At 40.4% G+C, this 25,431-nt stretch overlaps 1 protein-coding gene and 1 pseudogene across 2 annotated transcripts in view; one reads left to right on the forward strand and one right to left on the reverse strand.

Moving 5' to 3' along the window:
* LOC140710673 (uncharacterized) overlaps positions 1-25,431 on the reverse strand; it is a 54,646-nt gene that overhangs the window by 11,704 nt on the left and 17,511 nt on the right. The window contains exon 2 of one of the 2 annotated variants that reach the window (XM_073012978.1): positions 13,610-16,989. The exons of the other annotated variant lie outside the window; for it this stretch is intronic. Within the exon in view, the coding sequence (XP_072869079.1) occupies positions 16,911-16,989 (79 nt within the window). The 3' untranslated portion in view covers positions 13,610-16,910. Of the gene's footprint in view, positions 1-13,609; positions 16,990-25,431 lie in introns of those variants that run through there. 2 annotated transcript variants of the gene reach the window in all.
* On the forward strand, positions 6,087-6,809 carry LOC103231507 (tubulin alpha chain-like; annotated as a pseudogene).

A 25,431-nucleotide genomic window follows, 5' to 3' on the forward strand; every position in this document is an offset into this window, starting at 1 on the left:
TAAAGTAGATGTGTATTTCATTTAATAAAAAGAAACTTCTCCCCCTCCCCAAGGAATGTAGAAATTGGAACAAAGATACACCAAAGCCCTGTTAGGACATTTTCCAAGGGATTAAAAACAAATCCCAAACTGTACAATGCTGTAAGAGGTGTACAATTATGTAAGTTATTGTTATGTAAGTTATGTAAGGTGTACAGTTATTACACTGTATGTAAGTGTGACTAGATAAAAATCTTTCAAGGAAACTTTCCGTTGCTTTGGATGAATTTCCTTCTTTTGTGCAGAGAAATCAAGAGAATGAAAAAAAGAGGGAATATAATACAATAGCATTATAGGAGAGAATAATACATGTTCACTTGGATTGGTGTCTTCATCTTTCACTTCTTCACCTTAAGAAATGTAGTGCAGGAATGGCTGAATTCCAGGGCAGAGCACGAAATAAAGTGCAGTGTAGATTTGATCATGACAGGAGATTTCAAAAGTCAGAATTACTAAGCCTGGACTGAAAAATAAGAGAGATTTACTTAGGCATTAAAGGTATGTACTAGGCAGTAAAACTGATAGATCCTTATTACATTGTCCCATAAGAGACTGGGCCGCTCAGAGAAGTTAATGCTAAGGAAATTTAAAGCAAGTTATAGGAAATACTTCTTCACTTGGTAGAATTCATGCTGAGGAATTTGCTGCCACTGGCAGCCATAAAATCAATCACTGAGTTGGATTTTTTCAAAGGGCCAGGATAATGTATGACCTACTCTTCTGGCTAGTTGGGGAGGACAGAAGCAATCAATTCCCCTGCTTCTAGGAGATCACAGTTGATTACAAGTGGGGTTAGCAAAAGGATGTCCCCCACACTTGATCAGGATAATTAAAAAGTGTTTGCCCATGCTCACAGGTCCTAGAAGAAGACTGGAAATAGAATAGGATCAAATGGCTTGATCCAACTTGACAGATTTTGACCAGAACAAAGAATTAAGCAACACACACACACACACACACACACACACACACAAATCAATTCCAGCAACAAATTAAAGATGTTCCTCAAATATTTTTTCATAGAAGCAATTTTGTTCCTGGTAATAGAAATATTACACAGTGTTTTTGTTTTTAATCTCACTCTCCAACAAGTATTTTCAAAGTGCATCTGCTAAACTTGAAAACAGCAAGCATGCATAACTTTCTTTTCCCCAAAAGAGAGTAGAGTGTAGTTGAAAAGTTGTGAGTAAACTACAAATATCAGCAAGGTGATGTTAATTTTGAGGTTATGTGGAATGTCAGTAGGAAAGTCCTTTGATAAAGTCATCACAGTTTGAATTCAGATTTTTGTTGTTGTTTTTTAGCTATTATCGCCCCCATCTCTTTAACTTTTTCTTTCTTTTATTAAAATAGGATAAAGTCTCCAGGACTTCACTTTGTGCTACTGCAAATGCATCAAAACCAATATTGTGTCTTTGGCATTCTAATCCATGAACTGATGAAAGAGAAACCAAAAAGCATGTCAGGTATGGTTAGAGTCCACATTTTCATTTGGGGGCAGAAGCATGTCACACAGTCTTCTAAAAAGATAAATTTTGCTTTAAAAATGACACAACAAAATAAAATCCTGACTAAGTCGTGGTAAAAAGTAGTCTTTGAATTTGAATAAAGTGTAGCAGTGCTGCAAAGGCAAAGAAAATGTTTCATTTTCACTTCTTGAGAACCAGGAAGCGTTACAGACTTTAACAGACAATGACCTGTCTGATTTCATTACCTATGTTAAAGATAGAGCAAAAGTAAAGATAAGGGGAGTTTGAAATCTCTTCCATGGTAAACCACCATAATTTCCAATAGCTGTTATAATTTGTAGCTTAAATACATGCTTATTTTGATAAGCACGTTTTAGTGAAACATTGTCCTGACTACTCCACCTTTGCCTTCCACCACCCTTCCCACCCCACAAAAAGAGATGAAAGAGTTGCTGTCTTCATGCAAATGTCAGGGGAGTGCTCTATAGTTGCCATGGCACTGCAATAGAAGCTCTGCAGGGCATTCCTGAATCAGCTCACAGGACACCTAACTGCTACAGCCTTTTTTATGGAGGGGGACTCTCTGGAGCCAGACCACCTGGGATCCAGTTCTGCCTCTGCCTGTCATCAGCTGGGTTTCCCTGTGGAAGTCATTTACCTCCCCTTGTCTCAATATCCTCACCTATAAAATGGGCAGAACAATACTGCCTACAGCATAGGATTGCTAGACGTTTAAATCACTATAATATAACTAGAATTGTGCTTGGCACGTCGTGAAGTGCTGAGTCATTGTTGCTTTCATTTAGTCCCCAGAAAGCCTGGTGCTAAGGGAATTTATCTTTCCACTGGGAGACAGAGGAACAGTGGGGTCACTTCCACTTTCATGAACTTACGGGTAGGCATGGGAGAAGTTTTCACTGTTATACTCTCTTAGGCATTAAATATATGTACTAGGCAGTAAAACGGATAGATGCTTATTACATTGTGCCATAAGAGACTGGGCCACTCAGAGAAGTTAACGCTAAGGAAATTTAAAGCAAGTTATAGGAAATACTTCTTCACTTGGTAGAATTCATGCTGAGGAATTTGCTGCCACCAGCAGCCATAAAATCAATCACACAACCAGCAACCTATTTTGGCCCTAATTCCTTATGCCCCTCTCCTGTCAGGTTTCTCCTAGAATTCTGCACGCCATAAACCAGCGAAGTTCATTCCATCCTCACAGCCCTTGCATCCTCTCTTTGGGCCTGAAATAGTTGCCTCTTCCCTCCTCCCAGCAAACACTGACTTGCTAATCCACAGTCATTGGTCAGCCCTCTGCTTAGATGTCACCGTCTCTGAGAAGAGTTCCCACAGTCTGAGTTTGGTGCTCCTCATGCATGTGCTCACATTCTCCCTATACTTCCATCACCATCCTTCATTGCCTGTTTACCTTTCTGTATCCACCATGAGAGTGCAAGTTCACTTGGCAGGGATTTGGTCTTGTTCTTCCACACTTGTTCTTATTCATTTCTGACAGGCTGTTCAATGGTTCTGAATGAATGAAAGAATCAACCACTGTCAACAGGAAAGACTGCACCTTCCCAGAACATGCTATTTTCATTTGCCTTTACTCTACAAAACCACCAGGATCTACCGAATGAAACTGATGTTTTGACCATTACTATATTCAAAGCCAACCTTACAGAAGAACCAGTGTTGGAGGTATATGGAAATAATTGGTTCATCTCTAATAAAACCAACACTGGGAAAAATCTGTAATGCACTAAAACTGAGGAAAGTTCAAAACAAAGTAAAATAGGAGAAATGCTTTCATTGGGGCTTATTTAGTCTAGGAAGAAAGACTCAGATGATTACTTTTGTTTCACTGTTTTTAACATGGCTATATACTTAATTATTTAATCAAATTGTAGAGTTTAGATTTATTTCTTAGAATATACCAATTACTCTTACTCTTACAATCTTTGGAACATATATAACATATACTTGGCTTTGTGATGGACAATCAGAATGGGAAGAAAAGCTATTAGAAGGCAAGCTTAGCAAGGTAAACAACTGATTGGGGCAATTCACCCTTGCCCCCTACCCATGCTTGAAAGATGTGGTTAATAGAGGCAGAAGCTTGGCACCGTACAGATGAATGATTCAGTTCTTTATTTCTCTTTGTGAATGCAGGTTGAATCTGGATTTGGACATATACAACAAAAATGACATAACTGATACATTCAAGCAGGAGAGATATACGAGGCCCTGCCAAGTGCCATTCATGTGTTACTTCGTTTAATCATCACAAAAATCCTATGAGGCAAAGAATGATTTAACAATATAGACGAGTAATCTGAGGCTATGTGATTAAGAAATCTGCCTGAGGTCACACAACCAGCAATCAGCAGAACCAGGCTTCAAACCCTTAGTCTTTGGATTCCAGAGTTTTTCCCAGTCACTTCTAGCCAACACTGCCACCCTCACCCAAACTCAGGCACCTTGAGAACAACCTAAGGTCTAGAATCTGAAGACTTACATTAACTATTGCTCATATCATCTTGAGTAGTTCACCTCATCTCTCTGGATCTCTATTTCATCACCTATGATATGAGAATAATAATATGATCTGCCCCACCTGCCTTCCAAAGCTTCCATGATAATCAAGTGAGATGGTTTACATGCCAGAAGATAGAAAACAGGAATGTGTTATACAAATATCAGTTGATAAATTTTATTTAAAAGCATAGTCTGGGCCAGGCACAGTGGCTCATACCTGTAACCCCAGCACTTGGGGAGGCTGAGAAGAACAGACCACTTGAGTCCAGGACTTTGAGACCAGACTGAACAACATGGCAAAACTCTGCCTCTACTAAAAGTATAAAAAATCCCTGGGCATGGTGGCACATGCCTGTAGTCCCAGCTACTTGGGAAACTGAGGTAGGAGGAGCAATGGAAGTCGAAATTGCAGTGAGCCATGATCGCGCCATTGCACTCCAACCTGGGTGACAGAAGTGAGATCCTATCTCACAAACAACAACAACAACAAAAAGCACGGTCTGTTGGGTTTGTATGAATTTAGCTGGTTGGTAGGGAGTATTTTACTTGTGACAGTTGAAAATCTGTTCCACCTAAGCCAAATATGGTCAAGAGATGATAGTGATGGACTTTGCCCACACAGATTAATGGATGTGATTTGAGGGAGGAAGTGGCTGTCCCATAACCATACACTCCAGGCTTGAGGAGACAGTAATTGCCACCTGTAGAAAAATAGGACACAAAGACAAGGTTCCCATTCTAAACATAGTTGTGCTTGGAATCAACACTGTTTGCAGATTAAGCAAAGGTGAATCACAGGGATTTCCCGGGAGTTAAAAAATAATCTTATCTAAAGAACAGACCAGCATCTTTACATTCATATATTAGTAAATATACAATGATTATCTATTTGGAGAATACTGATCACTTACAAGGTTTTAAAATTTTGTTTTATAGCCTACATAACTTCTCTCCACCAATATATTTTTCTGTAAAAAATGCAAATGCAAAAGATGTTGTCTAATCCTACTACATGTGCAAAGCTCTGGGGAAATGTAGTGTTAAAGAGAAGATAACTTGAAAACGTTTAATCTATCAGATTTTTCCACCTGTCCTTAGCATCATAACCCTCTTTGCTTTCAGTTAATCAAAGTCAGGTCACCCTTGACTATAATAATTTATGTTCCCTCTTGCATTTGTTGAGTACTAAAGCATGTAGCTGAGTCCTAGAATAGGTATGTGTAATTTTTCTCTGTCCAGTTCTTTGATTTTTCCTTTAGGATACCATTCCCTTTCTCCTTTTTTGGTCCTTAAGGTTTAAGTGGTGCTAACTCCACCCATTGTTTCCAGCAGTTGGCAGGTGACCTAAGCCCAGCCAATCAGAATGATGGTGATTTTTTTCAAGGCTGGATATGTTACCCAATCAAGACCTATGGATATCAACTCTGAAATGTTTAATGCAACTATTGAGAAAGAGGCTAAACTAGTAAGATATAACTTTTGAAATGCTAGTAGCCATCTGTGCTGACATTTGAAGAGAATCTACTAGAGAATGAAGCCAACACAAAGAAAAGCAGAGCCAAGAGATAAAAAATAGTGTCCTATTGTATTTGCATACTTAGCTCTTCTCTGATCTTTTCTATTATATAAGCTAATACATTCTTTATTAAATTAGGCCAGTCTCTAGTGAGGTTCTATTACTTGCAACTGAAGGCAATCTCACTAATCTAAAATAATTTATCAGTTGTGCAAAATTTACAGTTGTTACATTTATAGTCTGTCAGGACCCGGATAGTTTCTAAGGACTGGGGAGTAGAAATATAAAGAAAATATGTAGATCTGGATTCACTCCTTTTGTTTCACTACCTTCTCTGTTCCTGATCATCTCATTATGTTGAGTATTGTATACACAAAGCACATGCAATATAACAACTTCTTGATTATGGCAAGAAATCCAAGCTGGTACTCTCCATTTACCCAACCCCACCGCACCCCAGGTTTCCACAGCTGTAGCTGAGCCCTACAACTTCATCCTCACCACTCACACCACCCTAGAGCACTCTGATTGTGCTTCATGGCAGACAATGAGGACATCTATGACATCTACCATAGAAATCTCAATATTGAGCACCCAACGTACGTTAACCTTAACTGCTTTATTAGCCAGATTGTGCCTTCCATCACTGCTTCCTTCAGATTTGGTGGAGCCCTGAATATTGATCTGACGGAACCTCAGACCAACCTGGTACCCTATTCCCACATTCACTTCCCTCTGCTCACATAGGCCCCTAATGTCTCTACTGAGAAAACCTACCATGAACAGCTTACTATAGCAAAGATCACCAGTGCTTGCTTTGAGCCAGTCAATCTGATGGTAAAATGTGAGTCTTGCCATGGTAAATACATGGCTTGCTGCCTGTTGTACCATGATGACGTGGTTCCCAAATATGTCAATGCTGTCATTGTCACCATCAAAACCAACCACAGCATTCACTTTGTGGATTGGTGTCCCACTGGCTTCAAGGTTGGCATCAATTATCAGCCTCCCACTGTGGTACCAGGTGAAGACCTGGCCAAGGTACAGAGAGCTGTGCGTGTAAGTTGAGCAACACCATTGCCGTTGCTGAGGACTGGGCTCACCTGGACCACAAGTTTGACCTCACATATGCCAAGTATGCATTTTTTCACTGGTACATGAGTGAGGAGATGGATGAAAGACTATCTCAAAGTAAAGGCTTTAAGATTTTTAAAAAGGAGAAGAATCTAGAAAAAGCATTCTAGATTAAGAGCCAAATTGTTCTTGTTACCCTGTTACTAAAGAGCTCTTGGTGCTTGGAAAATGTCATCCAACTATTTCCATTCACATTAGGAAGAAATCTACAATCCCAGGAAAAGGGAAGAAAATGACTGGCTTGTGCTCTGGCATTGGTCTTGAAGATCAAAGTTCTGGATTTATTTTTTTCTAATATCAACTTATTTTAGACTCAGGGGGTACATGTTCAGGTCTGTTACATGGGTATATTGCATGATGCTGAGGTTTGGGGTATGATATGATCCCATTACCTAGATACTGAGCATAGTACCCAACAGTTAGTTTTTCAACCCTTGTCCCCTTCTCTCTCCCCTCTTTATAGTAGTCCCCAGAGTCTAATGTTGCCATCTTTGTGTCTATGAGCACCCAATATTTAGCTCCCATTTATAAGTGAGAATATTCAGCATTTGGTTTTCTGTTCTGGCATTAATTCACTTAGGATAATAATTGCCTCCAGCTGCATTCATGTTGCTGAAAAGGACATGATTTCATTATTTTTCATGGCTTTGCAAAGTTTTGGATTCTAATCCTACTGTCACCATTGGCTGGTTTTGTGAGCTTGAGCACATTGTGTCCTTGCCCTGGGTATCTATAAAATTAAGTCAGTGACACTGAACCTGCTTATCTCAGATAAATTATGGGGAAGCAAGGAAGAAAATATATTTAAAAATGCTTTGAGAAGTTTAAGGTTCTGAGTACATGCACGATATTGTTACTAGTAGTAATAGTAGTAGTAAATGTCAATGTTTCACATTTGTCTGAATAAGAGAGAGAAAATTTCCCTCATCATGGCATTAGAGGATATGGCCTGGAAATCACAGTGAGGTCATTTTTCCTCTACTATTTTTTTTTTTTTTTTTTTTTTTTTTTTTTGACAGGGTCTCTCTGTGTTACCCAGACAGGAGTACAGTGGCACAATCACAGCTAACTGCAGCCTCAACCTCCGAGGCTCAAGTGATCCTCCCACCTCCTCCTCTAGTTCTTAAAAATGGAGAAAAACTAACCCTATTCATTTACTTAACAATGTTTTTTGATGCTGAGGACTTTCTGCTTTAATAAGGTATAATTTATATTTTTATATTTAATTTTTATTTTTTAAAACTGTATTTATGTTCTGCCTGAAAGAACTTTACCTACCCTATGTTCTTAAAGATATAGTCCCTTTTTTACTTCTAGAAATGTACAATTTTTGCTTTTATTTTAGATCTGCAGTCGTTTGAAATTATTGTTTCTTCATGTGAAATATAGATGCCACAGTTTTTACTTGGATAGCCAATTGCTCCAGACCATATATGGCACATACACACAAAATTCATTGAATCACCTTGTGTGGTTGGTGAAAATTAACTGACCAGGCTGGGCTCGGTGGCTCACGCCTCTAATCCCAGCACTTTGGGAGGCCAAGGTGGGTGGATCACGAGGTCAGGAGATTGAAACCATCCTGGTCAACATGGTGAAACCCCGTCTCTGCTAAAAATACAATAAATTACCTGGGCTTGGTGGTGGGTGCTTGTAGTCCCAGCTACTCTGGAGGAGGAGGCAAGAGAATCGCTTGAACCCGGGAGGCGGAAGTTGCAGTTAGCCAAGATCGCACCACTGCACTCCAGCCTGGGCGACACAGGGAGACTCCGTCCCCCCCCAAAAAAAAGAAAAAGAAAATTAACTGACCATGTACGTGTGGATCTATTTCAGAACTCTATTTGTTGCATTAGCCTACTTGTCTAACCTTGCATCATGCAACACTGCTTAATTATTGCATTGTATTGTATTGTATTGTATTGTATTGTATTGTATTGTATTTTGAGACAGGGTCTCACTCTGTCACTCAGGCTGGAGTGCAGTGGCATAATCACTCAGGCTCACTGCAGCCTCAAACTCCTGGGCTTGAGTGATCCTCCTGCCTCAGTTTCCTGAGTAGCTGGGAATAGAGGCATGCACTACTGTGCCTGGCTAATATTTTTTATTTTTTGTGGAGATGGCGTCTCACTATGTTGCCCAGGCTGGTCTCCAACTCCTGGATTCAAGCGATCCTCCCACTTCAGCCTCCCAAAGTGCTGGGGTTATAGGTATGAGCCACTGCACCTAGCCAAGGTCATCTTTTCTATTCATGTTTAAGGATTTATCTATAGCTCTGCAACATGTCTGTGCCATCAGTTCCTACACAGAAAAGAGTAACTACTATACAACAACAAAAAACCTTACCTATTACCAAAAGAATTGGGTTCTAGTGCTACATCTGCCACTAGCTTCCTTTGTGACCTAGTGTACCAGCTTTCTCTAGCCCTCAGTTTCCTTTATCTACATAATAAAAAGATTAAATTATGTAATGTGGTGGCCATCAAGAATGCTCACCGATGTCTGGCTCTCCTCTTCCTTTCAGGCACACAGAAGACTATATTTTTCATACCCCATTCTAGTTATGCCTAGCCAGGTGATTAGTTCTGGCCAATAGGATATAAGTAGAAGAGACATGTGTTATTTCTGGGTATTTCATTGCCCATAAGAACTATTCCAGTGCTCTCTTCCCCTGTGATTTGATTTGGTCCAGTTATTGATAGCGTTCTCTCTATCATCTTGGGCCCTTTAGTGGGTACGTGAAATAGAATCACCATGTCAACATGAAATTGATATGTAGTGTGACTGAGAAATGAGCCTGAGAAATTGTTTTGTTAAACTATAAATATTTTAGTGCTAAGTTGTTACAGCAGCCTAATCTGGCTTATCCTAACTAATACAGGTAATTTCTGTATTTTCTCTCAATTTTCATATACTGCAATGTTATGCATATTTTTTCTATACTTAATGAATTTAAAGCAAAAAGAAGCTGCAAACCTCACGGATCTGCTAGGATATTTTTTTAATTAAGTGATGTGAGAGACGAGAGTAAGGAGAGGCACCATGGTGTTTGTCTACCACTGTGAGAGGAGGAGGACATTCTACAAGATCTTGTTAAATATGTCTTCTAATTCTTCCCATCAGGACTTTAAACAATAAATTAAAAGATGTACTCTATATTGTCTTCTAATTCTTCCCATCAGGACTTTAAACAATATATAAATTAAAAGATGTACTCTATATTACTAAGTATCGGAAAATAGATGTCAAACATGAAAGATACGTGTGCTAATACAAAAATGTGCAGAATGTAAATGTAGGCTTAATATAGACATTGTATTTAATGCATTAGTCATATTTATTTGCAGATGTCATCCAAAGGACTTAAATCATAAGCACCCTTTAATAAATCTAGTAAATAACATCATATTCCTAACTGTGCTCATTATATCTTTACCCTACTACCAAGGAGTATGTTGAAACTGACTGATGTAAAATAAATTTCATGTATTCATGCTTTTTGAGGTATTTTGTTTGTTTGTTTGTTTGTTGTTTGTCTGTTTGTTTTTGTCAAAAGATGAGAAGACCGATTCAAGGAAATGCCAAATAGATGAGAATAAGAATAATAGTGTGTTTGTAGCCAAATAGCAAGCCAAACAAAAAGGATGTTTTGTTCACTTTATCCAAAGACTTACTTTATTTTTTTGAGCCCAAATAAGCCCTAGACCTCTACTCAAATATAAATGGATTCATCTGAAACAAGCTCATTTGCTTGGCAAATTCCAAAGTGCCTCTGCTATGGAAGTATGTGACATGAGTAAGAAAAAAGAAGAAAAGAAAGGAACTAAAATGGTTACAGTCCCTCTTGTTTTCTTAGCTCCTACCTCACCATGAGTGAGAGATGAACAGAGTAGAAAGGAAGGGGAAAAAATGAACAAAACTGGCTAAGAAGGCAGGAGGATTGCTGGACCCCAGGAGCTCAAGACCAGCTTGGGCAGCCCAGGGTGACCTCATCTCTACAAATAATTTTTTACGAATTAGTTGGGTTTTGTGGCACATGCCTGTGGCTGCAGCTACTCAGGAGCTTTAGGGAGGAGGATTGCGTAAGCCTAGGAGGTCGAGGCTATAATGAGCCATAGTTGCACCACTGTACTCAGGCCTGGGTGACAGAGTGAAACAAGAAAGAAAGAAAGAAAGAAAGAAAGAAAGAAAGAAAGAAAGAAAGAAGAAAGAAAGAAAGAAGAAAGAAAGAAAGAAAGAAAGAAAGAAAGAGAAGAGAAAGAAAGAGAAAGAAGAAAGAGAAAGAGAAAGAAAGAGAAAGAAAGAGAAAGAAAGAGAAAGAGAGAGAAAGGGAGAAAGAGAGAAAGAGAGAAAGAGAAAGAGAGAGAAAGAGAAAAGGAAGGAAGGAAGGAGAAAAAAAGAAAAGAAAAGAAGAAAGAAAGAAAGAAAGAAAGAAAAGAAAGAAAGAAAGAAGAAAGAAAGAAAGAAAGAAAGAAAGAAAGAAAGAAAGAAAGAAGAAAGAAAGAAAGAAAGAAAGAAAGAAAGAAAGAAAGAAAGAAAGAAAGAAAGAAAGAAAGAAAGAAAGAAAGAAAGAAAGAAAGAAAGGAAGGAGGGAAGAAAGAAGGAAGGAAGGAAGGAAGGAACGAAGGAAGGAAGGAAGGAAGGAAGGAAGGAAGGGAGGGAGGGAGGGAGGGAGGGAGGGAGGAGAGAGATTGAGGTGGGTGAAAGTAGAGGAAGAAATTGGCAAAGTGAGAAGGGTTAGTAAGATTAACAGAAAGAAGGAAAATGCAGAGAGGCTCACAGTTTGAACCATGGTCAAGTTAAGGTAAAGCAGCCAACTAATGAACAAGAAAATATTTCTTGACTCTTTTACTAAATGGCCCTGAAATGTTTTAATTGAGCTATTTCTGCAATGGCCCCTATACCTCACCTCTCAGAAGTGTAGGTTAGAGACATGCAGGAACCACCATTAAGGTCACTTTGGTACAAGAGGAGCCTCCAAATGGTCTCTTAAGAGAGACCAACCAACGGGCGGGAACACTGTGGGATGGAAGGCCATGTGGAGTGTGAGGACGCAGCATAGAGACTGCCCTTGTGTCCATGTTGCCTTTATCCCATCTCATCAAGCTCCTCCTAGAGCAGCTGAGAAGGCCAACAATACTCCAATCATTCCTCCTGACTAGATTTTCAGACAATTCTGCCATACTGATGTTTAGCTAAAAGGAGGAAGGTACACATAAGCAGAAAAGTGTTCTAACAATGTAGGAGACTTGAAAACCTCCAAACCCAGCCCGGCCAACATGGTGAAACCCTGACTCTACCAAAAATACAAAATTAGCTGGGTGTGGTGGTGCATGCCTGTAATCCCAGCTACTTGGGAGGCTGAGGCAGGAGAATTACTTGAACCTGGGAGGGAGAGGTTGCAGTGAGCCGAGATCACACCATTGCACTCCAGCCTGCGTGACAGAGAGAGACTCCATCTCAAAAAAAAAAAAAGTAGTTAACTTTTTTTTTTTTTTTTTTTACAAGATAGGGTCTCACTCTGTTACCCAGACTGGAGTGCAGTGGCAGGATCACAGCTCACTGCAGTCTTGACCTTCCAGGCTCAAGTAATTCTCCCACCCCAGCCCCTGAGTAGCTGGGACTACAGGCATGTGCAACCATGTCTGGCTAGTTTTTTGTGTTTTTTGTAGAGACAGGATTTTGGCATGTGTCTCAGGCTGCTCTCAAACTCCTGAACTCAAGCAATACTCCCACCTCGGCCTCCCAAAGTGCTGAGATTAGAGTCGTGAGCCACCGCGCCCAGACTTTTTTTCTTTTTTTTTGAGCTAACAATTTTTCAAGTACCTACTATATGCCAGGCAACAAGCTAAACCTTTTGCATGCTTTGTGTAATTTAAAATCTCTACAACTAGTCAGTCATGGTGGGTGTACCTCTAGTCCTACTTACTCAGGAGACTGAGGCAGGGGGGATCACTTGAGCCCAGGAAGTCTCAAGGCTGCAGTGAGTCATGATCGCACCACTGCACTCCAGCCTAGGTGGGACGGAAAAAGACCGTATCTCAAAAAAACCCAAAAAGCTCTAAATCATAGTGTTTACTTGCTCAATTTATAGATGAAGAAAATAAGGTCAAAAGGATTCAATGAGTTCTATAAATTCTCATAGTTTGTAATGGCAGCGGTAGAATTCTAACCCAGATCACCTGACCCCCAAACTAACTTTGGCCACACTTCACACTGCAGAGACTATGAGTGAGCTACATTTCCCCCAAATTGTTCCAAGTAACTGTTGAATGCCTTGCATTATTTACACCCATCCTTATTATTCCTTATTAGTTCAGTGATGGATCCCATTCTCACCCATGATTACTTTAAGTATGTCAGTATTAAAATAACTTCTCTCCTTTCACTAACCCTTCACCTCTCTTGGTCATCTGTGTCTAACTAACCTGACAACTGGGTTTTAACCTCTATAGCAGAGAGTCTTTCAGGGAGAGATTCAATAAATGTATTTTTATGAAAGCTTGGCAGATACTTAACTGGGCTCACAAGTATTTCATAGTTGAAGAAAGTGGTTCATTGACAAATAGTAGCAGTAATAAATATTTGTTGAATGATTGAATGTTTAATAATTAAAGAGATCCTCTCTCAGAAACACTCTTCTGTTAAGCTACTTTCAAAGAGGTTATACAAATGAGAAAGGTGTAGAAGGACATAAATTAAACTTTTTATTTATTCATTTTAATTCATGCCTTCCACAAATATTTATTAAGTGCCTTTTCTAGTCAATACCAGACACTGTACTAATTTCACTCATAGAGGTGTACTAGTTGTCTATTGCTATGTAAAAAATTAACCACAAGTTTGGCAAGTTAAAACAACAAACATTTATTTTCTCCCAGTTTCTGAGGGTCAGAAATCTGAGAATCTCGTAGCTGGGTGGTTTCAGTTCAGGGTCTCTCCGGAAGTTGCAGTCAAGCTGCCAGGTGAAGCTGAGGTCATCTCAAGAGTTGACTGTGGTAGAAGGACCTGGTTCCAAGCTCACTCTCACAGTTGGCAGGCCTCTGTTCCTTGTGGTGATTGGCAGAGACTTCAGTTTCTCACCATGTGGGCCTTTCTGTAAGGCTTCCCAGAGCCAAGGATCCAAGAGAGGAAGAAAGAGAAAGAGCATGCACCCACACCAGAGCCAGAATGGATGTTTTATTACCCAGCTTTTTATTACTCAGCCTCCAAAGTTGTACAAAGTCACTTCTGGGACTCAGGCCCCACCTCTTGAAGTCGGGAGAATCAGGGAATTAGTGGATACAATTTTAAAACTACCAAGAGGAAGCCTGGTCCAGTGACTCATGCCTGTAATCCCAGTACTTTGGGAGGCCTAGGCAGGAGGATTGCTTGATGCTAACTGTTTGAGACCAATTTGGGCAACGTAGTAAGACCGCATCTCTTAAAAATTTAAAAATGGCTGGGCGCAGTGGCTCACGACTGTAATCCAGCACCTGGAGAGGCTTAGGTGGGTGGATCACCTGAGGCCAGGAGTTCAAGAACAGCTTGACCAACATGGAGAAACATCGTCTCTATTAAAAATACAAAATTATCCGGGCATGGTGTAGCATGCCTGTAATCCCAGCTACTCAGGAGGCTGAGACAGGAGAATTGCTTGAACCCAGGAGGCAGAAGTTGCAGTGAGCTGAGATTGCACCATTGCACTCCATCATGGGCAACAAGGCGAAACTCTATCTCAAAAAAAAAAAAAAAGTAAAAATTAGTCGGGTACACTGCATTGCCAAGACACTCCTAAGCCAAAAGAAGAAAGCTGGAGGCATCACACTACCTGACTTCAAACTATACTGCAAGGCTACAGTAACCAAAACAGCATGGTACTGGTACCAAAACAGAGATACAGACCATTGGAACAGAACAGAGCCCTCAGAAATAATACCACACATCTACAACCATCTGATCTTTGACAAACCTGACAAAAACAAGAAATGGTGCTGGAAAAACTGGCTAGCCATATGTAGAAAACTGAAACTGGATCCCTTCCTTACACCTTATACAAAAATTAATTCAAGATGGATTAAAGACTTAAATGTTAGACCTAAAACCATAAAAACCCTAGAAGAAAACCTAGGCAATACCATTCAGGACATAGGCATGGGCAAGGACTTTATGACTAAAACACCAAAAGCAATAGCAACAAAAGCCGAAACTGACACAGGGGAGCTAATTAAACTAAAGAGCTTCTGCACAGCAAAAGAAACTACCATCAGAGTGAACAGGCAACCTCAGAATGGGAGAAAATGTTTACAACCTACTCATCTGACAAAGGGCTAATATCCAGAATCTACAAAGAACTTAAACAAATTTACAAGAAAAAAAATCAAACAATCCCATCAAAAAGTAGGCGAAGGATATGAACAGACACTTCTCAAAAGAAGACATTTATGCAGCCAACAGACACATGAAAAAATGCTCATCATCACTGACCATCAGAGAAATGCAAATCAAAACCACAATGAGATACCATGTCACACCAGTTAGAATGGTGATCATTAAAAAGTCACGAAATAGCAGGTACTGGAGAGGATATGGAGAAATAGGAACACTTTTACACTGTTGGTGGGACTGTAAGCTAGTTCGACCATTGTGGAAGACAGTGTGGCAATTCCTCAAGGATCTGGAACTAGAAAAACCATTTGACCCAGCCATCCCATTACTGGGTATATGCCCAAAGGATTATAAATCATGCTGCTATAAAGACACATGCACACATATGTTTATTGCAGCACTATTCACAATAGCAAAGACTTGGAACCAACCCAAATGGCCATCAATGATAGACTGGATTAAGAAAATATGGCACATACACACCATGGAATAATATGCAGCCATAAAAAAGGATGAGTTCATGTCCTTTGTAGGGACATGGATGAAGCTGGAAACCATCATTCTGAGCAAACTATTGCAAGGACAGAAAACCAAACACTGCATGTTCTCACTCATAAGTGTGAATTGAACAATGAGAACACTTGGACACAGGATGGGGAACATTACACACCGGGGCCTGTCATGGGGTGGGGGAAGTGGGGATGGACAGCATTAGGAGATATACCTAATGTAAATGATGAGTTAATGGGTGCAGCACACCAACATGGCACATGTATACATATGCAACAAACTTGCACATTGTGCACATGTGCCCTAGAACTTAAAGTATAATAAAAAAATAAACAAAAAAAAATTAGTCAGGCACAGTGGCATATGCCTGTAGTCCTAGCTACTTGGGAGGATCTCTTGAGCCCAGGACTTCCAGGTTGAAGTGAGCTATGATTGCACTGCTGCACTCCAGCCTGGGTGACACAGTGAGACTCTGTTTTCAAAAATTAATTATAAAAAAAAAAAAAAAAAAAAACTATGGAGGGGAGGTTGATTAGAAGGGGAAACTGTTGAATTTTATTCATATACTTTTAATATCTTAACCAATTATAATTGTAACCTAATTTTCCATTAATAGACAATATATAGCTGTATACTCAGGATGAGAAAGGAGATAATTAGACATGGATCAGGGGTGGGGTTGATCTTCCTCTACTTTCTCACACTCTCCACAGAAGACCAAGAAAGCTTCCATCTCTCATGGAGATCTTTGTTATCTTTTGATAAAGGATGTTATTTTCCATTCCTATGTCAAGGTATTGCGTAGACACAAAATTCCAGCAAAGTTGCATATCTTAGTAGTGCAGAGAGAGTGGAGGAAACTTAAGATGATACAGAAAAGGCCATCAAAATGATTATCAGGGAACCTAGAAACTGCCATATAAATGTATTTCCCAATGAATTTTAACATCCAAATTCATTTAACTTTTAGTGGTCTGACTATATTTTGACCTGCTGAACTGTTTCGCAGATTCAAATTTTCATCATTGTCCTTCACATCAAATAATGAATTTGGAAGCAGAATTTCCATCTGTCAGTTTAGAGAATGCAGCATCTCATCTCTGTATTGAAATCAAGTCCCTCTCACCTTTCAACAGCCAAAGAACCACTTCATCGTCAGCAATGTGGAAAGCCACAAATCAATTAAACTTACCTCGCGTTTATGAGTACCCATGAATTGCACTTACAATGGTTGTACAAAAGGGTATGGTAGTGCCAGGTTCTCAACGACGGCTCCCAAGTCAGGTAACAGCACATCTGGGGTCAGTGATACTTTCCCTATTTGTCCTGTCTGTGACTCAAGCAGAGTTCTTCAGTTTTTTTATTGGGCTCACCGCCACATCAACATTGCAGTATTCCTTGTCGCCGTATTTAAATCTAAGAAGAAAACCGCATGCAGGTTTTTGAAGAGCCACATGTGGCTAAGAAAGCCTCAGGTTGGAATGCGGCCCTGTAATCCTCTCACAGGGGTGGAGAGGAAACAGCTCCAGAGAGGGTTCCAAATGCACACCAATGCCCCTTCGAGCTACATTTTGCATTTCGTTTTCTGCTTTAAAATCTCTCTTGGCTTCACATCTGAGAAGGCTTAAGAACATAATTTATTCCATATAAGGTTCCCAGTAATTTATGCTCAGTAAATTGGCAACATAGGAAGAATTTTTTCATTGACTACCATGGAAGATTATTAAAGGCCATCTTGTGCAAGTAGACAGTTCAAGCAGCCATACGTCATACAAAAGGAAATTTCCTAGCATCCTGTGTTTTAAATGAAAATAATTTATATCTTTTGAATTTATAAATGTATAATTTTAGTTTTTACACAATTGCCCATTCGCACAAAATTCTTCTCTAGACAGTCCAACTCCAGGATATACTTCACCTTTTATAGTCCCTCTCCCTCAAAACCAGGTAAATCCAAGAAAACCTCAGGTCTATAATTCACTCTACTTCTGTAATTTTTTTTTCAGTTTTAGATTTATGCCAAGATAATAGCTCACTGTCCTAAAATGCTGGTTTTCTGGACAGGTAAATATGAACTCTTTGTTCTCAGCTTTGTCTTTCTCAGCAAGTGATAGAATAGTACCAGCTCTTCCATTGTTTTGTTCCTTGATGAAAAATGGATTGAATTTGTGTGCACAACGCCAGGTTCAATGGTTGTAAAGTAGGAACTGTGTTCCATTATTCAGGCACAAACTCACAAACATTTAGATATTTATAGTTTTTATTCCAATGGTTAATGAATGTTTCATTTTCCTCTCTTTTTGCTTTTGTATCCAATAAATACGGCTATGGGTTGAAGGATGTTATTTGTAACTATTCCATAATGAAGTAATAGAACTTCTGTCCTTATTATTTCTTAGGAATGTTTGCATTGAGAGTATTAAATTGATGTATTTTTTGTAATAATTATTTAGATTCCTAGATATAGGCATCTGTGCATGAACATAATTCTCCAAAGTGGCAAAGGGTACTATATTGGTTTCATATTAGAATCATGAAAGTGAAGTTGTCAGCCAGGCACAGTGGCTTATGCCTGTAATCCCAACATTTTGGGAGGCCAAGGCAGGAAGACTGAGCATGAAGTTTGAGACCAAACTGGACAACATAGTGAGACCCCATCTCAACAAAAAATAAAAAATTAACTGGGTCTGGTGACAAGTACCTATAGTTACAGCTACTCGAGAGGCTGAGCTGGGGGGATCACTTGGGCCCAGGAGGTCAAGGGTGCAGTGAGCTATAATTATGCCACTGCATTCTAGTCTGGGCAATGGAGTAAGACCCTGTGTTAAAAAAAAAAGAAAGAAAAAAAAGTAAAGAAAAAAAGAGGAGGGAAAGAAGGAAGGAAGGAAGGAAGGAAAGAAGGAAGGAAAGAAAGAAAGAAAGAAAAGAAAGAAAGAAAGAAAGAAAGAAAGAAAGAAAGAAAGAAAGAAAGAAAGAAAGAAAGAAAGAAAGAGAGAGAGAAAGAAAAGTTAGTCATTTTTTTAAAGAAATTTTAGACATGGGGTCTCACAATGTTGCCCAGGCTGGACTTGAACTAATGAGTTCAAATGATCCTCCCACCTCAGCCTCCTGAGTAACTGGGACTACAGGAGAATGCCATGGTACCCAGGTAATCTATTTTTCATAGACTTGCAACCTAGTGCAGGAGGATTGCCAATTGACTGAAAGCTAGATTTCCCATATTTGGCATTTTGTCATTCAATCTCATCTGAATCTCTTACAACAGGCTTTCAGGAGTCATATTTTAGTATTGATAATAAGAGAGTTTGATTCTGTCCTTGTCACTGGAGTCCCATAACCCTCAAAATTTGGCCTGTCTTTGAGTCATCTGTTGGTAACTGGATGATATTTGTACAGTACCTCAGCTGTCTGGATACAAAGACACAAGCCAGTATCTCTGAAATGATTATCAAGGCTAACATGGTCTTTTCAACTCAAAGCAAACAAAAGCTATAAATTTCTTTACTGAAAATGTTTACTGCTCCCTAGAGCTATGAACAGCAGTAAACATAATGCTCAAAAATGTATTCTATTTCACTTGTGAAGTCCTCTGCAATTTGAATTTTTAAAAGAGAAATCACAAGAGAGACAAAGTGGTGAGGAGAATTTTTTTTTTAATGAAGAATATATTTAGAAAAGAAGAATGAGAAGATGTCTTGCCACTGAGCCAGTGGGAATTTGAAATTACTCCAAGCCAGGGAGCCAATAGAGTGTCTAAAACATAAGGTAGAATTCAGAGGGAGCTGATCATGTTTTGATCTCATGTAATGCTTTTCTTCACGCTTGTTTCCAAGATCTAATTGGTGGCTACCTTGGAAAATATTAACTAAGGCAGAGCCATGGTGAAAAGAAGAGAATCAGAACTTCTTGGGTGAATTCCTCTACCTACGTAGATCTTGACCTTTCCCTGGGACGGTAACCATAAGATCCTAACTATTAAGAACCCAGGTTGGCAGGGCACACTGGCTCACGCCTATAATCCCAGCACTTTGGGAGGCTGAGGAAGGAGGATCACAAGGTCAAGAGATAAAGACCATCCTGGCCAACATGGTGAAACCCCGTCTGTACTAAAAATACAAAAATTAGCTGGGCATGGTGAAGCGTGCCTGTAGTCCCAGCTACTCGGGAGTCTGAGGCAAGAGAATCACTGGAACCCGGGAGGCAGAGGTTGCAGTGAGCTGAGATCACACCACTGCACTACAGCCTGGTGACTCCATCTCAAAAAAAAAAGGAGAACCCAAGTCATTGCCATTCCCTAAGTTTTCTAAACTTTATATGGAAGCCATGGGGCAAAGAAAGAGTGCAGTGGTGAAATAATATGTCACTGCAGCCTGCAACTCCCCACAACTCCCCAGGCTCGGGTGATTCTCTCACCTCAGCCACCCGAGTATCTGGGACTACACATGCATGCCACCATGTTAATTTTTGTATTTTTTGTAGAGGTGGCATTTCATCATGTTGCCCAGGGTGATCTTCAACTCCCGGGCTCAAGCAATCCTCCCACCTTGGCCTCCCAAAGTGTTGGGATTACAGGCATGAGCCACCTTGCCCAGCCAGATACTGTCTTCTTAACCCACTCTTTAGTCCAACTAAGAAAACATCTTGACTAGTGCTCAGACTATACATAAAATGACAAATAACAACTATGAGAAAACATACACATAAAGATTATGTTGTGTTTCAGTCCTGTAAGATTCTATCATGGCTCTGAATGGTAGAACAACCAATATAAAGAGCATGATTGAGACTTTACTATCCCTCTGAGAAGTGACTAAAGCAACAAATGTGATGGTATTGATTTAAAGCCTCTTGGCCAGTGATTTTCATATTGGGTGCTCTTGAGTTTCTTGGAGGTGACTGTCCAAGGTCAATGGAGAGTACACAGTTTAACATCTGCGTTCAGGCCCTTCAGTTCTGCCAAGCTGGTCCCGCCATACATAATAGCCAGTTGGACAATGGCTACTTTATGCAATCCCAATTAAAAACCCCAAATGCAAACATAAAAAGATATTCAGATGCTCCAGCTATCATTAACACAAATTAAAAACCGATATTCTTAAACTTGCATCATGAATTCATTCATAATGTACGGAGCTCTTATGTGACTGGCCCTATTCCAGGGGCTGGGAACATGAGTGAATCAGCCATACACCCAGCCTCCAAGGAGCTTCCAGCCCGGAGGGACAGTGAGACACATAGGGAACTAACCAAAACAGCATGTTTCATCTGTTCTGATAGGCACAAGCACAGAGGAGGAAGCCAAAGGTACCAATACTTCTGGCATTTCTGCAAAGTTAGGAATACATTCTGGCAGGATTTTTTTTTTTTTTTTTTTTCCGTAGTTCTCCATGTACTAATCTCCTCTGATAATTTCACAACCTCGTCTACTTTTATGTGTCCTTCTCTCTGCCTTAAGCCTTCAGGTAAATGTCCAGGACACAAAGAGCTGAATTTACTCACTCTAAATGGAAATCTAAATTTGACAAAAAGAAACTCTATCTTCTTGGAAGCCATTTCAAATCTACTCCTGTCTTGATTCCCCATGAAATTTGACAGAGATAAGACACACCCTAATGAAGAACTATGTGGCAGAACTGACAGGATGGCTCTCACGCCTGTAATCCCAACACTTTGGGAGGCCTAGGTGGGAGGATCACTTGAGGCCAGGAGTTCAAGACCAGTCTGGGCGACATAGTAAGACCTGGTCTCTAACAACAACAACAACAAAATTAAATTAGCCAGGCATGATGGTGCGTGCCTGTAGTCCCATCTACTGGGGAAGCTAAGGCAGTCCAGGGATCTCTTGAGCCCAGGGGTTTCAGACTACAGTGAGCTATGATCATGCCACTGCACTCCATCCTGAGCAACAGAGTGAGAAACTGTGGTGGTGGCGGGGGTGGGAGGGAACCTATAAAGAACAATGTGAGAAACCTATAGCTTATTTGCACAAATCCTAACATCTTTGATTGTCCCCCCCAAGAGAAATAAGAACATGGTCTGGGCTGGGCGTGGTGGCTCACTCCTGTTATCCCAGTACTTTGGGAGACCGAGGCTGGTGGATCACCTGAGGTCAGGAGTCAAGACCAGGCTGGTCAACATGGTGAAATCCCATCTGTACGAAAAATACAAAAATTAGCTGGGCGTGGTGGCAGGCGCCTATAATTCCAGCTACATAGGAGGCTGAAACAGGAGAATTGCTTGAACCCGGGAGGCGGAGGTTGCAGTGAGCCAAGATCGCGCCACTGCACTCCAGCCTGGGCAACAAAGAGTGAAACTCCATCTCAAAAAAAAACAAAAAACAAACAAAACAAAACAAAACAAAACAAAAAAGAACGTGGTCTGACCTCCTCCACCTTTGCTTTGTGCTTCCCTCCAGTGGGATTGCCATCTGTCTCTTGTCTCATCCTTGCTCTGCTCCTACTTCACCCATCTTCTGAGCTCCAAGTCAAAATCATCTCACTGTGAAGTCTTTCCCAGGCAGTTATTCATGGCAGGACAGACCACTCTCTCAAACTTCCAAAGCTCTTTGTACTAATTACCAGGGTGTATTATATTAAATCATATCAGCTTTCTTGCCTCTCCCTCACTGATCTAAAAACTCCTGGAGGCCAGGGACTGTGACTTATCAGTCTTTGTATCCACAAGTGCCTGGTACCATGCTGGCCACATCTTGCCTGCTTAATAAGTGGAGGTTAAATAAATGCACAAATGAGAAAGTTTCCATTTGTGTAGAAGAATTATTGTTTTTCACCCACTTGATTCCTGCATTCTCCATGCTGTACGTTCGGACTCATGGCTCCACCCACATTTCCACCTCCTCCAAATTTCCCATGACCCACTTCCCAAACCAGGAAGGTCTAAATCTGGAATAGGCCTGCGGCATAACCAGGTAGACACAGCTGATCCTGTCTTTGAATATTCCCCTAGGACAGGCTGACCATCTCCAGATGGTCACACACTTAAATGGCCAGAGGAGTAACACACACTTGAATGCCTTATTTTTATAAGCTGAAGATTTGAATGCTGTCTCTCACTCTGTTGCTTTGAGTCAACAAAATAATAATTAACTAGGTACAATGATTTCTGCTTCACTGTGGCCTCAGGAATATTAGATGCTTAGCCTCATGGAGAGCTAACTTTGGTTTGCATCCAGCCACCAAATTTGAATCTGAGTCACCAGTTTACTTTGTTTGGAATTTTCCCTTCAGTTTCACTGAACGTATACTTTCAGGTGGCTTCCAGTACTCTACTGACCAAAACAAAGAAAGTTGGAGTTTTCTCAACTTTGTGAACCAAGCTTCAAAATTCTGGTTTGCATCAATAGGCTGTGTTAGAACCAGCCTGAGCCAGCTACCAAGGGAACAAGGTGGTGACTCCTTAGCATCCTGGCATCCATGTAGGTCCCAGTCATCAAGGATCCTCTCCCAGCAAGGCCGTTATGAGCGGTAGCATACCTGTGAGGAGCAGGCAAAAATCCTTCTCACAGAGGAGAAAAAGACCCCAAGCAGGCAGCAAAACAGGTAATAATTCAGGCAGCCTTCTGAACATTTGTGAAAACCTATGCATGTGGCATTACACCTGAGACAGAAAAGGCATTTGAATATTTTAAAGCAGTGAAAATTTTGAAGACAAAGTTATGGAATGAAGAGTTGAGGCAATTTGGGGTGGGAGAGGGAATACAACTATCTTCACATTCCTTGCCTTTCAATCCACCTAATCCCCACCAAAAGAACGTAATTTTGAAATAAATGTCTTTGCATATAGCTTTCCCACGGACTTGATTGAAATGTAAAACTTTGTGATATGGATTTTTTTTTTTTTTTTTGAGACAGAGACTCTGTCACCCAGGTTGGAGTGCAGTGTCATGATGTCAGCTCACTGCCTCCTAGGTTCAACCGATTCTCATGCCTCAGCCTCCAGAATAGCTGTGACTACAGATGCACGCCACTACACATGACTAATTTTTGTATTTTTAATAGATATGGGGTTTTGTCATCTTTGCCAGGCTGGTCTCGGACTCCTGACTTCAGGTGTTTTACCCGGCTCAGCCTCTGAAAGTGCTGAGATTACAGGTGTGAGCCACTGTGCCTGGCCTGTGATACGGATTTTATGAGCAGAAACTCTGTGGTCAGACGGTTTTGATTCAAACCTTGTCTCTGCCACTGACTAGCTGTGTATGACTGTGGGCATGTGAGTTTTCTGTGCTTCAGTGTCCACATCTGTAAGATGGGGATAATACAACTAACTGTGTCATAAGTAGTTGCTAGAGTTAAACTCTATGACAAATAAATGAAGTAGGAGCCTGCCTGGATCACACAGCTGAAAGGTTCTTCAGATAAGAGGTAATACTTGATGCTATAGGTTTTAATATGAGAAGTGATAGGATACAGATATAATTGACCTGATACGGCTCACTTGTTTCCAGTTGCTTTTCCTGGCTCTACATGGCTAATATCAGAATAGCCATGGGCTTTGTTTGTTATTTGAATGAATATATATACACACACACACATACACACACACACACCCCCTAAGACACACCCTATTTATACATACTTGTAGGGTATTTTAATATATGTGTGTGTGTGTGTGTAATATATAGATAATATAGAGTTCAGTCTGGGACCAGAGCTGGCAGGAGCCAGAAGGCCTAGCACTGTTTCATCCAGACTTGACCTGTTCCTAGCTGGCTGGGCTTGGTCAGCGCTCTTAACCTCACTGAGCCTCAGCTACCCCAGCAGCAAAAAGTTGACTATAGAAGTGTTTTGAGGCTATAAAAGAGATAAAGCAAGTAAGTGCCTTAGCATTTTACACAGTTGCAGGGTATTTTATATATGTGTGTGTGTGTACGCGCATGCGTGTGTGGTGGCTTAGCATTTTACACACTTGTAGGGTATCATATGTGTGTGTGTATATAAGATAGATAGATAGATAGATAGATAGATAGATAGATAGATAGATAGATAGATAGATAGACAGCTGATAGGATATTATCTTAAATTCACTAAATATGAACCTTCTTAGCATAAGAAACCACCCACATAAGAAAGGTGAAAAAGACAAAACTAAAAAAGACAAAATTTTAGGGTGAACACTATCCATACCAATTTTGTAGGATAATTAGTGGTTTTCTGTCCTTGCTACTACACAAATCTGTTGTTACCCGAAAGGCTTAATCTGCTTTCCTGGCTGAAAAAAAAAAAAAAGTTTAAAAGTCTTTAATTCCTCATAAATCTGCAAAAACAGCATGAAAGTAGATTAAAAGAAGAAGTAGAAAGATGCTTTCTTTGCCATTTGTCCCTCCATTAGCACCTGTAGACAGGTAGTTATAAATGGACAGCACTGTGCCCCACCCTGAGAACATTCCTTGGGTCCCTTAAGGAAAATGGGATGTCTTAAGACAAGGAAAATTCTCCTGTGTGTGTTTCCATCAGTGTCTCTCCCCATCATAAAAGGGGGCATGTTGGAGTGTTTGAAATGTGCTTGTTTCCATTGGGCAGATTGCACCGTTAGCCATTCACCAACCTGTCTTCATCTCCCAGGAACAATATGTTGCCCTGTATTATAGGTGCTTTCCTTTATTTTTCTCTCTCCCCCTCTTCCAAATGCAAGTGGCCTTTTAATGGGTTTTCACAAAGGGATAATTTAATGGGGACATACTTGTTTAAGGCGTACAAAGCACAGCAAGTACCCCTCGTTCATCTCGAAGATGCAAAAAGGTCACACTGACTCAGTGCCCTGGAAGCAGCAGGTTGTGCCATGGATGGGGATCACTTGCCCTCCTGCCTCCTACCTCTCAGAGCAGTCAAGGAACTGGAG

This window comes from Chlorocebus sabaeus, chromosome 29 (assembly GCF_047675955.1).
Source record: "Chlorocebus sabaeus isolate Y175 chromosome 29, mChlSab1.0.hap1, whole genome shotgun sequence".
Taxonomy (NCBI): domain Eukaryota; kingdom Metazoa; phylum Chordata; class Mammalia; order Primates; family Cercopithecidae; genus Chlorocebus; species Chlorocebus sabaeus.